Raw genomic sequence first — 14,445 nt, 5'->3', positions numbered from 1 at the left:
CAAACTCAAGTCCTATCCTCACCGCTGACAATCAATGTTAGAAATGGGATTTCTGGTTGGCTAAGGCTTGTGCCAAAGCCTGGCAGAAACCACCACTCTAGTCAGGGCAAGGGAGTTACACACCAAAGATAACCCCTTCTCATCCCCTTGGTAGCTTGGCACGAGCAGTCAGGTTTATCCTAGAGGTAATGTGTAAAGCGTTCGCGCAGCACACACATACAGCAGCAACACACTAGGCTCACCACAAAGGAAACTCCACACAAGGTTATATCATAAATAGCCTTTGTATTGTCATAAACACATTAGATCATAATCACACAATATACACTGTGCCAACTGGCACTTAGGCAGTATTTACAGGGGATTACCGCCCGTGGTACTTTTAAGTTTTACATGTCCTAGTGGTGAAAACTCATAATTTAATAACACAACATATGGTGAAGTCGGATTTTGAATTGCAATTCTGAAAATATCACTTTTAGAAAGATTAAATTTTTCTTCTGAGCCCTGTGTGCCTGCAGCCTGTAACCAATCCACATCTGGGGTCAGCGACAGTTAGGCTTTGTGCATTCCCTCTAGACAGCCACACACAAAGGGAGCTTAGGACATGATTGGGCATTCACATCCTGATGGGGCATCCTGGGCAGGATCGGAGAGAAGAGCTGGACACAGCCTCACACTTACACCTCAGTAGGCTGTGTCCTGTCCCCACATAAAGGGCTGCATACACCTCTGTAGTGAGTCTGGTGCTGGGTCAGGAAAGACGGGGACTCTGTGCACTTCAAAGGTATATGTTTGAAGTCGCCCCCACTTCAAAGGAACAACTGGGTATAAGTACTGTACCTCAGACACCACCAAGACAGGACACTACTGGACCTGTGAAGAACTCTGTCAGGAGGAAGGACTGCTGTGCTGGTAGAAGGATTGCCACTCTGCTGAACTGCTGTTCTTGAAGAACAGTTTCTTCTGCTGTGCTACCCTGCTGCCCTATGCTACCCTATGCCCTGACTGAGGAAGGACTGGCCATATCTCACTTGAACCAAGAAAGACTCCAAGGCCTTGTTGGTTTGCCCCCTGTTCTAAGTCTCAGGGACATTTGAGACTCAAATTCATCCTGAAACAGGACCTTGCCTTTGCTTGCTGCAAGTCTTTCCCTGCCAAGTGGTGCCAATCCAGTCCTGGGCCTCCAAAAGTGAGTATAAAGTGCTGCTACCACCAGAACCCACGCATTGATGCTGTTGCATCGATCATAACCAGTGCATCTCCCTCGATGTTGATGCATCGGCGCGGCTGCGAGGACTGTGGACACTGCATTGCTGTCTGCATGCGCATCATCCCCAGTTTCTGAGACGTCACCGACTTTGCCCGGCACCAACGATTTTCTGTCGATGCATCAACGCTGACGACGCATCTAAGGTACTTTTCAGCGAGCCAAGACTGATCCCTGTATCCAACCCATGCTCAATTGTGGTCAGCCTGAACATTTGGATTTACCAGGTATTGAAACTCTATCAAAGTAGCAGGGGCGAAGGCCTCCATTACAGGCACATTACCAATTTAAGGATCCTAAGAGTATGGCAGTGGTTATAATGTCTTAGTTTGGTTACCAGTGCCTTGTTTCTATGTCTAGAATCTCTAGTGGAGCAGAGTGATACAGGACATCCTGTAGATGAACCCTTACACATTAAAGGGAAGATATTGAATGCAATTAATACATGTGTTGGCACTGACTTTTCAAAACTTTTACTAAATTACATGAACTTGGTTGGGATATTGTTCTCTTACTCTTTACTTAGCATGATGCTAATATTATTTAATTTAATGTTTGTGATTCTATAAAGCACAGACATGTCCCCTGGGCTTTGGAGCCCTTTACATGAGCACCAGAATATCTTTCAAGTTTTTTAGGCATAGGGAGATTTTGTGATTTGCCCAGAATTGCAGGAAGTTGAATCAATGTCATGATTCAGACCAGGTTCTCCAGGTCCAAGGTCAGCAGGTCTAGCAGCAAGGACATGTTTGGAACTTTGTCACATGCTGCATAACATTTCCAGCCTGGTTCTGCATGTGTACTGTTCCTCTTTGCCTACTTTGGTCTGATGACAGTGAGCACCATTCTTGCTTAGAATATGGGACATGAATCAGACAGGTCCCATGACTGATATTATATTAGACATTATGCTGGCTCAGATACCATTTATGTTGTCTGTCTGGTTCATGTCCTCTATTCTAATCTTTGGCGACTGCACCCTATCATAAAACCAAGGTAGGCTGGGGGGCAGTTCACTTCCAGTAGCAGATAGATAATAATAGCTGTTCTAGGTGAAATACCATCATTGTGGTTGAGGTGGAAATTATGTTTATTTGATGGATTTGCCTCTGATTGTTGCTTAACAACAGTGTATCTGAAATAATGTGTATTCTGATGAATAATTCTGTGACGCCATGTTTCAAACCTAGATGCAGATGGGAAGGGTCGACGACGGGGCGGAGCAATAAAAAGAACAAGCATTGTGCCAGGATCTGCCACTACTGTTTCATCTCCATCTGCAGCCATTCCAGTAAGTATGTCTGTAACACAAAAAGGCCAAGTACTGCTCATACGGAGGCCTCCTGCTTCTCCTTTTAAGATGGTGTGATATTGGTGGTAACTCCAGATAAATCTAATTAAAAACTCGAATATTAATTAGGAAGGTCAGTGCGGTTAAGAAAGTCATACATCCAGTACAAATAAATAACACTCTACCTGTCATACTAATAAACTAAAACGCTAAATATTCACACAAAGAATCAGAATTTACTACATTTGAATTGTTCCTTTAATTTACTCGCTATTACCTATATTTGCTTTACATGATTAAAAAGATGTGCTGGGTGAGCAAAAGTGCAGTCAAAAATGTTTTACCATTGTAAGAAATTGCATAATTCTGTCAATGTTATATGAAGTTCCCGCTTGGGGGTTCCCTATTGCCAGATGTTCTGACAGATCATTGGTGGCTGGTAATTTTAGCAGGGAGGATGCGGGCGATATACACACACACACACTTACACATTCAAACCCATGCATTCATACATGAGCACACATGCACACACATCCATTCACAAAACTCACTCCCAAATATTCATACCTAAATGCAGCAAACATTTAAAAAAAATCACACTTACCTTCACAGCTCTTCCTCAGGGCCTCAGGAGAGTAGAGATTGCTGCCTTCCCTTATTGGCTGACATTAGGCCAGCCAATGAGGGGAGGCAGCAGTCCCTATCTAGTCACAGAGTGGGATGGGGTCAATGAGAGATGCTGACCCCACTCTGTGACGAGGTGTCACTGATTTACTCTCAGCCCTAGCCACTTCAGGTCTTAATCCGTTTACAATGGCGGCAATTCTACCACAGTGCGGTGGGTTTAATGAGTGGGCGGGCCGCGGCATCCAACGGACGGGCGCATCACTACGAAGGTAGTGCGCGCGTCGGCCTATGGCCGACAGAAGCATTCAGGGGGTTAAAACTGAAGAACCCTGTTCCGAAGCGATCAGTGATGCTCTCCCTCCTCATGAAGGGGGGTCTTGAGGTGCTCTGCCAGGCTGAAGAGGTCACACCACAGAAACTGAGACAACTGTAGCCTGGTAAAGTTCAGCTCAGGAAGCCAGGAGTTTGCGCATTTTGCACATGTCTAGCTCCTGTTGCCTGACCTGAAAATAAAGAGTGTCTGTCAGGCTGAACTTTGCTCAGTCTGACAGACGCTCTTCTTGTTGGGCAAAGAGTGAAGGCATGGTCCCTCCATCTGTTACAGATCTGTGACCGATAATGCGCCTTTTGTATATGACACCTTAGTTAGCCACAGCCTGGTCGACACATAGCAACTTGGTGCTGGGTGCCAGATGTGAAGCACAAGGAATTGACAGCATGCTCCAAGTACCTTCAATAAGATGGGAATGATTAGATTACTGTTCTAATTTCTCTCCACCAGTTGTTTGGGGAATGCACTGGTCAGAGGGCCTGTTGTCAGCACAGCAGATGTCCATCCGAAACCACCCTTTTATACACCCTACTACAAATATCTTTGTCCTGGCACCCTAGTATATACGTGCCTTTTCATTTCTGGTGTTTTAACTTCCTTTTCCACCCAGCAATGTCTTCCTAACTTTCCCAATTCCCATCCTGTTCAATAGGGGGCGCACCACCAGCAGGAACTCCAGCTATCCTAGCTATATCTTCTTTGAACCCTGTTAGAAATTGGATTTTTGGCAGGCTAGGGCATGTGCCAAAGCCAGGCAGAAACCACCACTCTAGTCAGAATAAGGGAGTTACACTACTAAAATAATCCCTGCTCACCCCCTTGGTAGCTTGCACGAGCAGTCAGGCTTATTTTAGAGGCAGTGTATAAAGCATCTGCACATAACCAACAGTAATACAGTGTAAGCACTACAAAAGGACACCACACCAGTTTAGAAAAATATCCAATATTTTTATATACTTAAGACAAGACCAAAAATGATAAAAATCCACAATACAGTAATTTAAAATCCACAGTTATCAAAATGCACTTTAAAAACAGTTCCTTGATGTCGATAGCTCCGTCCGGGGCTATCACGGCATAGTGAGCAAACAAAACCAAACAGTTCTGGCTAGCCGCGGCCTCGCGGCCCAGCTACGTGTCAGGAAGACCCGCAAACAGTACCTTTTCGAAATGCAGGGCGTCGGTGAACTCTTGTTGAGCTTCTGAAAACACGGCGTCTGCAGGCATTTGTTCCGGAGGTCGGTGCAGGAGTCGTTGGGGCCCTCGAAGTCACACACGTTGCAGGTCGATCTCCTCTCTGTTGGAGTCAGGAGCGTTGGCATTAGCAGGCGTCATGTGCTGCAGTGCAAAGTGCAGCGGTGGGGCATGCAGTGCCCTCAGGTCTTGGTGCAAGCAGCGACTCGTGGCGGCGTAAGATGGCATCGTCGGTGAGACCAGGGTTGCGGTGCGAGATGAAGGCGGTGCTCGTCACAGTGCTGGCAGGTCACGGTGCAAGCAGCTGCATCGTCGTTGCTGAAGCGCTGTCGTCGGCTGACAAACTGGAGTCGATGGTGCCGGTGTCGGTAGGTCAAGGCTGCGGTGCGGGATGAGGGCGATGCGTCGTGTAACTTTACCAGCAGTGCCCTCGAACCACGGTGCAAGCAACAGCATCAATTTTGGCGTGGAGCGGTGTCGTCAGGGATACAAGGGAATCGTCATGAAGTGAGGGTGTGCGGAGTGCGGTGCCCACAGGTCGCTGTGAGAGCAACTGTTCGGTGGTGGCGGCAACATACATCGTCGGTGAGACCAAGTTCGCGGTACGGTGTAGCGACGGTGCCCTCTGCGGTGCCAAGGCATTGTTGTGAAGCACAGAGGTGCGGCGTGAGGTGACCACAGGTCGCGGTGCGAGCAGCGGCTCAGTGGCAACGTCAGCAGGCGTCATCGGTGAGACCAGGGTCACGGTGTTACGTTGCAGCAGTGCCCTCTTCGGTGCCTTCAGGACACGGAGTCGGCAGCGGCGTCGTAGACGTCATCAAGTTGCTTTTCATCTGTTGCAGCACAAAACACACAGTCCCCAGTGCTGAGGACAAAAGAGCTTGAAGTCTTTGCTGTTCCTGAGACTTCTTGAACAGCGGGCAAGCTCTACCGCGAGCCCTTGGAGAAACTCACAAAAGTAGATTGCTAAAAGTTCAGTCCAGTCCTTTCACTGCCCAAGACAGAATCAGCTACTGCAGGCTAACACAGCAAAGCGCACAGCAAAGGGGTGGTCCCTCCTCACAGCTTCTCCAGCTCTTCTTCTTGGCAGTCTTCTTGATCCAAAAGAGTTGTAAAGTGCAGGGGTCTGGGACCCAATATTTATATCCCAAAATCCTTTGATCTCTTAGGCAGAGAGTGTCTGTGCCCAGCCAGAACCAGTTCTTCCTTCTCTGGTGTGAATTCCTGGCAGGAGGTGGAGACGGCATTGTCAGAGGCAGACCAGGCCCTTTGGGAGGCAAGGAAATCTCCTCCCCCTTCCCCCATTGCAGCCCAGGTCTATTCAGACTGACCCTACCTAGACCGTCTGGAGCAACTCCTGCTCCCCTGCCTTCTGTCATCTAATACCCAGAAAGGCAATCCACATTCCTGCAGAAGCACACGGGATGACTGAGCAAGAAAATACCTACTTTCTAAAAGTGGTATTTTCAAACTCAGACTGTAAAAATCACCTTTACTAAAAGATGCATCTTTAGATTCTGAGTTCAGGCATACTAAACTTTATTTTCCTACCTAGTTCAAGGACCCGTTATGTTTATAAGATGTTATAAACAAACTTCCCATTTTGTTCTATGGGGATCAGGTAGCCTTGCAATAGTGAAAAATGAAATGTGCTGTAATTCACTATCAGGACATGCCACACACACCAGGGCATGTCCTACCTTTCACATACTTTGCACCCTGCCCACTGGATTACCTTGGGCTTTCCTTCGGGGTGCCTGACATGTAAGAAAAGAGGTGGTTAGGGACTAGCAAGTGTGTGCACTGGCAAAGTCGACATGGCAGTTACAAACTGCGCGCAGACTCTGCAATGGCAGATCTGAGTTACCTTTTTAGGGCTACTCACATGGGTGGCACAATCAGTGCTGCAGGCCCACTAGTAGCATTTGGTTTACAGGCCCTGGCACACTCAGTGCACTTTACTAGGGACTAACAAGTAAATCAAATACCCAATCATGGAAACACCAATCACTAACACAATTTACACAGAGAGCATATGCACTTTAGCACTGATTAGCAGTGGTAAAGTGCCCAGAGTCCTAAAACCAACACAGACATGTCAGGAAAAAATAGGAGGAAGAAGGAAAAAGTTTGGGGATACCCCAGCTAAAAGGGCCATTTCCAACAAACCCCAAATCCAAAGTTTTATTTTCTTATAGTCATGTATAAAAACTCATATGAATCATTTACAACACTTACTTTTATACATTTCCCATATTGTTTTATCATTTTTCATACATTGTGAATAGCATTTGGTAATTTTTCTGCCTGATGAACCTGAAACCACTGCATTATCTGTGGGCAGGCTGGGGCCCTAAAATCCCCCTATGCCTCTTTAATCCACTACCAGACACTCTCTGCCCCTTTATCTCTTTCTTGTTGGTTCCTGCTTTCCTCCTTTAAGACAGTTTCTCCGTCTCTGTCTTCCGCTGTCTTTCCACTGTGTGTGCTTGTCTTTTCTCCCATTTTTGCTCTCTGTAAATATCTGATGAGGAAAAATAAGTGTGAATCTCCAAAAATTAGTGTCAGTAGCCCCCACTGGCAACCTCTGGATCATATTAAGCACTGCGGTGGACATTGCTGTGCACATGCCGCGCTATACATTATGCACCACTGCAGGAGACAAAGCTGCTGAGAAGCTTTCATAGACCGTTCCAACTACATTCAATAATTTTTGCATCAATCATAGAAGCTTTCTGAGACTTATTTCTCTCAAACTATTGCTCCCTACGAATCAGGTTCAGCATACTCGCTGTTAGATAGTTATCTTAGGTAGGGCATTCCTTAAGCCTAATTCATGCCAGTTTCCTGAAGTGGATAAGACTTGGAAAGATCAATACATGTTTTTTTTAAACTTTTTGTTTTCTCCCTGCTCTGCGTAGATTTCGAATTTGAACACAGTTTTCTGAGAAACATAGAAATTCGGTATTAGAAAGTATTGCATTTAATATATATTTGTACTTTAATTTCTTTTAGCCCCCTGGAAAGAAGAACATAGTACTTTCAAATGAGGCAAGAAAAGAAATGGCCAAGTTGGCCAAAGTAACAAAGGAAGAGCGCCGCGCTCAGCTGGACGCGAGGCACAAATACTTGATATCCAAACTATCCGATGGCATTGGCATAAGTGAGAACGAAGCCGAAGACTTCCTTATTTCTGATGAAAAGGTGATGCTTCATTAGCAGTTAGCACACAATTTAATTGCAATTTTTTTTCAATTTTTCTATGCTTTAACTGTCGCTGTCTTGTTTTTTCAGTTCAGCACTATTGGAGATTTCTTTGCAGCAAATGGATCTAAGAAGTTGCTATTCTTTTACCAAGAGGTCCTTCAAGTATGTATAGTCATTTATATGTATCTAAGAATCTCTCTCTATTCTGGCTCTACAATCTGCATATCTATCTACAGTCACCAGCCTGGGAAGCTTAGAATTTGTTAGGATACAGTCACCGCCATGCCCCTACTATATACTTATTACTCAGCATAAGTCTGGGGGCCTCATTTATGAGGCCTTGCGTCAGCTTTGCGCTTCCGATGCGTCACTTTTTGTGACGCATCGGCGGCGTAAAACATGCCTCCTGTTGCGCTCTATTTACAAAGTGACGCATCTAAGCAGATGCGTCACTTTGTAAACCCCTGCGCTACATTATACCTGCGTCAGGTATAATGTATGCAGAGGGGGGGTTCCCCCGCAAAAAGCTTCGCAGAAGTGACGCAGTGAAATCTATGAGATTTCACTGCGTCACTTCTAGGACACCGTTGCGTCAAAATCTTGCGCCTGCCTCACAGCAGGCGTAAGACTGACGCAAGCCCTTTCACATGGGGCTTGCCCCGTGTGAAAGGAAGCATTGCTGGAGTTGCGTCACTTTTGTGACACACTCCAGCAATGCGTCACTTTTGCGCTTACAGATACGTCAGAAATACTGACGTATCTGTAACTCCTTGCGACATGATGCTTCATACATTAAATATGACGCATCATGGGATCGAAAGGAAGGCGCAATGAAAAGTGACGCATCGCTGTTTTCTTGCAGCGATGCGTCACTTTTCATAAATGAGGCCCCGAGTATCTAGCTCTATATGATCCATTTCTCCTCTTTTTCTCAAAACTATAGCCCACTCTATTTGACTCAGAAATCCTATTGGTTTTTTGCCTGAGTTCTCTGTGCATTCCCAATTCTTTCAGTGAAAACAATATTAATTTAGCCAGATCATAGCTTTTAATGGGCTACAAACAATTTCATGTAATTAGGGATCAGGACATTGGGGATAAATGTACCTTCCCTAGTTCTGAGTTTTAAAGATGTCGAGGTCTACTTGTGTAGGTATTTTTGTTTGTTGTGGCCCCTGCCAATGCTTGATGGCTAAAATACTGGAACACGATCTGGCATGGCATTGTTGATTCCCCTTAGGACAACTCCTTACCAGTGCGACCGCCAGTACCAAAGGGTGGTGGGCGGGTAGGGGAGCCCAGGGGGGGTTTGAGAGCGAGCGCAGGGAGAGGAGAGGGGGGTTTAATAATATATATTTTTTTTATTTACCTGACGCCACCAGCCTTTCCGCTTCGCGTTGCTCCTGCTGCTTGATTCCTGGATCACAGCAGCCCCAGGGACGGACTCCCAGCCAATCCCTGTACTGCAGAGCAGCGCAGGGATTGGTCTGAGCGGGTCGAAAAGAAGCCCTTCTCAGACCAGGGAGACTGTGGGGGTTTATCCAGCCTGGCTGCTGAATGCAGCCAGGCTGGAGAAACCTAAGTGCGCATGTGTGTTTCGGTCGGCCTGAGACAGCTGGCCAAAACACATATGCGCACTTAGGGACTACTGAGTGCACAAGCACTCCTCCTCCCCCTCCCATGCGCCGGCCCTCCACGCACAAGCTGGCAAATGAAAAATAAAACTATGCTAGAGCATAGTTTTATTTTTCCTTTGCTAGCTCTGCGCCAGGCAGAGGGGAGACCCTCATCTGCCATTGCGGAGGAGCCGCAACTGCTCCTTACCTACATAGTTATCGCCATTCCCTTCTGTTATTGTACATTGTCATATCACCCCTAACAATCTCCGGGGCTATTTTACAAATTAGTCTCAGTACGCCATTAAATTCTGCTCTTCTCCCTCCCCAAAATAGACTGACTTCTCCTGTGAGGATTATACACTCCCCAACCCAAGCCCTTACTTGTTTTGCTGACAAATCCATGTTCCACCTTTGCATCTTCATTCAACTGTAAGAAACTTACAAGATTGCATTATTAGCTATATGTCAGTTTTTTGTTTTTCTGTATTGCAGATATTTGACCTACTACAGACCATCAATTCTGCTTTATAATAAAATCTCTATGATGCTCTTTCCGTTTTATTGCAAAGCATCGATGCATGATTGTAATGCTTAAAACGTTAATAAAAAAACCATTTGGACATAAAAAATAAATTGGCATTTTTGTTCGTAAATGTAAGTTTATGGCCGGAAATACTTCTTTTAAGTCTGCCAGGAACCTGTAGGCATTAATCTCACTCAAGGGCAGAGAAGTGGGTCTTACAATGTGTGTTTTTTCTTGGGATCTCAGGAATGCGCACAAACGTGGATTTGTGGCCATTCCAAAACTTCTCTCTGACCCCCTTCCACCCTGGAAATGGGCGGGGATTTACTCCATCCAGAAGCGAAAGTAACTCCCTTTCCAATATGGGAAGTGGAAAGGTGGACCTCACAGATTTGGCGCTGGTGTAGGGAATGAGTTTTCCCCCAGAGTGCATTTGCACTGGAAGTTGCATTCCACCTTCGTGGATTCCTATGCTATATAGAACTTCGCACAGCAGAAATAGGAGCCCATGGGAGTGGTAACATGGGAGTCCCTATTGTACACCAGAAAAAACATTCGCCTTGGGCAGCTTTCCAGATGTATTCCTGGGAATGTTAGTGAATGGAAAGAAACGTGAAAGTTCATTTTCAGACGTCCATCAATATCTCTGCCCATACTTTTACATTTTTATTCAGGAATAATGAATAGTCCACAAACTTGATTCCTATATTGTTTTTTTTTTTTTTACCAATCAAGTGCAACCATGTCAACATTATAAAATTCGGGAAAGTAATGTTGATGTTTAACTTTTCATTTTCTATTTTCTGTTCTGGTCTTAAAATCATAAAATATCCAACCTTCTGACTTATATAGATTTTGATAGAGTTACCTACGGAAACAAATCATGGTCACTGCGTTTTCTTTTATAATGCTATAATTTGCAATATTTGGAAACAAAAACACAAGTCTTTGTCTTCTATTTAAAAATGGTATTTTGGTTATAACTTGATCAATGTCTGATATTTTTCTCCTCCAGCAACAGAAAACTAACGTCCCTCTATGGTCCGATGCAGCCAGTTCTATCACCAGTACTGTGCCATCTCAAAAGAAGCTTTTTATAACTATGGGCTCCACTGAGGTACAGTATTTGCAATAATGGGTTAAAGTCATTCTTTCAAATGCTAGCATAGCAAATCTTTGCCCCGGCCACTAGATTGTTTTTAACATCTTAACCTTCATACCACTATTCTGATCTGTGGGATTCATAGCCTAGAGATTCTTGTACAACTGACCAATTAATCTGGATTCTCAATTGGAAAGCAAACACCCATCTCAAAAGGCTTCATGGAATATGTTGAATTGATTACGGCATGCCCACTTCGTGGGCTTTACAAGCTTTTGTGGATTCTAAGACAAAGGCATTATTCCATCTGTGTCATCATCATCACCATAAATTCCCTATTCGGAGGCATAGAGCATACATAAAAGTACATATCAATCAATCTAGGATTTATAAAGCACCGCACATCACCTGTGTGGCTCTCAAGGCACTGGAGTTGCTAACTGCTTTTTTTTTTTAACGAGGGGAAAGCAATGGGCAGGCACTCAGAACCAGGGGAAAACAAGGTAAAAGCAATAAAAACAAATGGAAAGTAAGGAGAAGGCACTCAAAAAGCAGGGGAAAACGCAGATAGATGACAGGAGCAAGAGCGATGCAGCAGCATGGAAAGAGCTGGGCCTGAGGCCTGCTCAATAGGGTCGCATTACGGCCTCCAATAAGTAGGTTCTGGGATGTGGTGTGTGGGAGGCATGAAAGAGGCGGCAGGCAGGAGTGGCAATGAGGGAAAAAACAAGGATAAAGAAATTAAAACAAGGGGAAAGCAAGGAGAAGGCACTCATAAATGGAGGGAAGAGCAAGGGGAAAGCAGTGAAAACGAGGGAAAAGCAAGGAAAAGGCACTCACAAATTGGGAAAAGCAAGGAAAGCAATGAAAACAAAGTGAAAGCAAGGAGAAGGCACTCGAAAATGGGAATAAGTATGGAGAAAGCAGTGAGAATGAGAGAAAAGCAAGGAGAAGGCACTCAAAAAAGGGGGGGAATAGCAAGGAGAAAGCAGTGAAAATGAGGGAAAAGCAAGGCAAAGGCCCTCAAAAAACATAGGAAAAGCAAGGAGAAAGAAATTAAAACAAGGGGAAAGCAAGGAGAAGGCACTCAAAAATGGAGGGAAGAGCAAGGGGAAAGCAGTGAAAACGAGGGAAAAGCAAGGAAAGGGCACTCACAAATTGGGAAAAGCAAGGAAAGCAATGAAAACAAAGTGAAAGCAAGGAGAAGGCACTCAAAAACGGGAATAAGTATGGAGAAAGCAGTGAGAATGAGAGAAAAGCAAGGAGAAGGCACTCAAAAAAGGGGGGAATAGCAAGGAGAAAGCAGTGAAAATGAGGGAAAAGCAAGGCAAAGGCCCTCAAAAAACATAGGAAAAGCAAGGAGAAATCAGTGCAAATGAGGGAAACGCAAGGAGAAGGCACTCCTAAAGTGGAGAAAAAGCAAAGAGAAGACAGGAGAAACAGTGTTGCAGCAGCACGGGGAGAGCTGGGCCATAAACACGATAAAATCATAAAAAATACAGATGTAAATATTATAAAACAATACATTGTAACAAAAACAACATCATAGAACAATATTCAATCAAGGTGTATAGTACTTCATGGACTGATGGCTAGTTGCAAAAAGACCCTTTATATAAACAACATTCATTGTCTGCCAGATGTATGAGGTAATACAAAGATAATCTGCATTGTCACATATTGCATTTCTTAATAAGCAGAATAAAAAATTGTCTTGTGTATTTTTGATAAAACTTGCAGAAAAAGAAACAATGTAACTGAGTGGACATACCATCACATGGACAAGTGTAGGCCGTACCCACTTTAAAGTGATCTAGCGGATTGCACAACAGATCCACAACACTATCAGCCCTAAAACTGAACAAGAGGGAACTTTCCCACCTGCCATAAGTAATAATGAAATACTCCTCCAAGGCCTCAGACATAAGTAGGCTGACACTGATGATTTATTAATTTTTGGTATAACCTGTGGGCGTATGTGCTAGTTTTCAGATGATCTCTCAGTATCTTTTTATCCACCCAAAACAAGAACTAGGGTCCTCAAAAAGTTTCAACTTGCCCAGGAAATAAAGAATTTATTTGACGTGGGCAGGCCAAGAGATACTGAGACCCTTATTTCTTGCTAAACAGTATTTAATAATTAGTTGGTTCAGAGCAGCTTCCTCTTTCCACCATATGGAAATTCTTCTGTGTATAGGAAGTTACTATAAATGTAGTCTACTCGTTTAAATAATTGATCACATTATCACACATATACACTCATTCAATATAATGAATCTTTTTATTTCATATAGAAGTTTAAAAAGGTGATAAGAGTAAAAAACAAACACTGAAAATGTTAATCTCACATGGTTCATACAAAGATCCATTGAAGTTTGTTAGCTTCACCTTAAGCCAGAGACATACGTGTTGTGGTTTAATAACGGCAAGCTACTGGAACAATTCATCACCTCTGTTGTAACTGCTGCCAGATCCCAGTTGCTCATCAGGGAACCACTCCCTTTCCGGACAGCCAAGTGTCTTCTCAATACACTAAATATGAGAGGTTAAATGTATGCAGCAGCCTGAAAGAAGGCACCCGCTTGATAAAATCATTAATGTTGTTACTTAAATATGCCACAACAAACCGCATCAGCCCACCACCATCACCCTACATCCAATTGGTTAACTCTGTGCTCAGAATAGTGCACAATGTGCTGCTATACATGATTTTTTTTAAAACATATGTTATTGAGTTTGTATGGTACCATCTGGGCAGCAGCCCTGCATATACACATTGAAACATTGGACAATTCAAGAGTACCAGATTTTGTTACAAAATTAGCACCAATAACAGATATGCAATATATGATTTTTAATGCCATTCAGAGCATAGCATCCTCCTATATTTCTCAACTTTCATTGCACCATGTTTGCACTCTGCTCCACCAACTTTAACTTCCTCAGCCATGATACCACCAGACTGTAATTTCTAATTCTTTATACTTCAAGTCTGACTTCACTGAAACAACTTTACAGTTCGTATCTCTGTCACCACTACCCACTATGATTTTAAGGGACTCCACTTTTAAGAACTGAAGAGCCTCACTCCACAGTAGCCATGATAAACTGCTGTTTCTTACCCCAAAGCTCACACGGTGTCACTATGTTCTGTGCAGCTGTAATGTTTTTTATAATTCCATAATCTTGCCCTATTCATAACCATTCTATGTCGATCTGTATTGGATGTGTCTAGCCCAGTTAAATACATAACGTTTTCCGTTCATATCATATATCATATT

The 14,445-nt window shown here is 44.0% G+C and overlaps 1 protein-coding gene across 1 annotated transcript in view; it reads left to right on the top strand.

Moving 5' to 3' along the window:
- Window positions 1–2,065: 2,065 nt before the first annotated feature.
- The window catches only part of LOC144828114 (dynein axonemal heavy chain 5-like), a 1,079,012-nt gene continuing 1,066,632 nt past the window's right edge, over window positions 2,066–14,445 (top strand). Inside the window, exons 1-5 of the mRNA XM_078686235.1 lie at window positions 2,066–2,105; window positions 2,461–2,561; window positions 7,729–7,917; window positions 8,008–8,091; window positions 11,084–11,179. Coding sequence (XP_078542361.1) covers window positions 2,066–2,105; window positions 2,461–2,561; window positions 7,729–7,917; window positions 8,008–8,091; window positions 11,084–11,179 — 510 coding nt within the window. The remainder of the gene's footprint in view (window positions 2,106–2,460; window positions 2,562–7,728; window positions 7,918–8,007; window positions 8,092–11,083; window positions 11,180–14,445) is intronic.

This window comes from Lissotriton helveticus, chromosome 4_1, assembly GCF_964261635.1.
Source record: "Lissotriton helveticus chromosome 4_1, aLisHel1.1, whole genome shotgun sequence".
NCBI lineage: Eukaryota > Metazoa > Chordata > Amphibia > Caudata > Salamandridae > Lissotriton > Lissotriton helveticus.
This window is presented reverse-complemented; position numbering and strand designations above follow the sequence as displayed.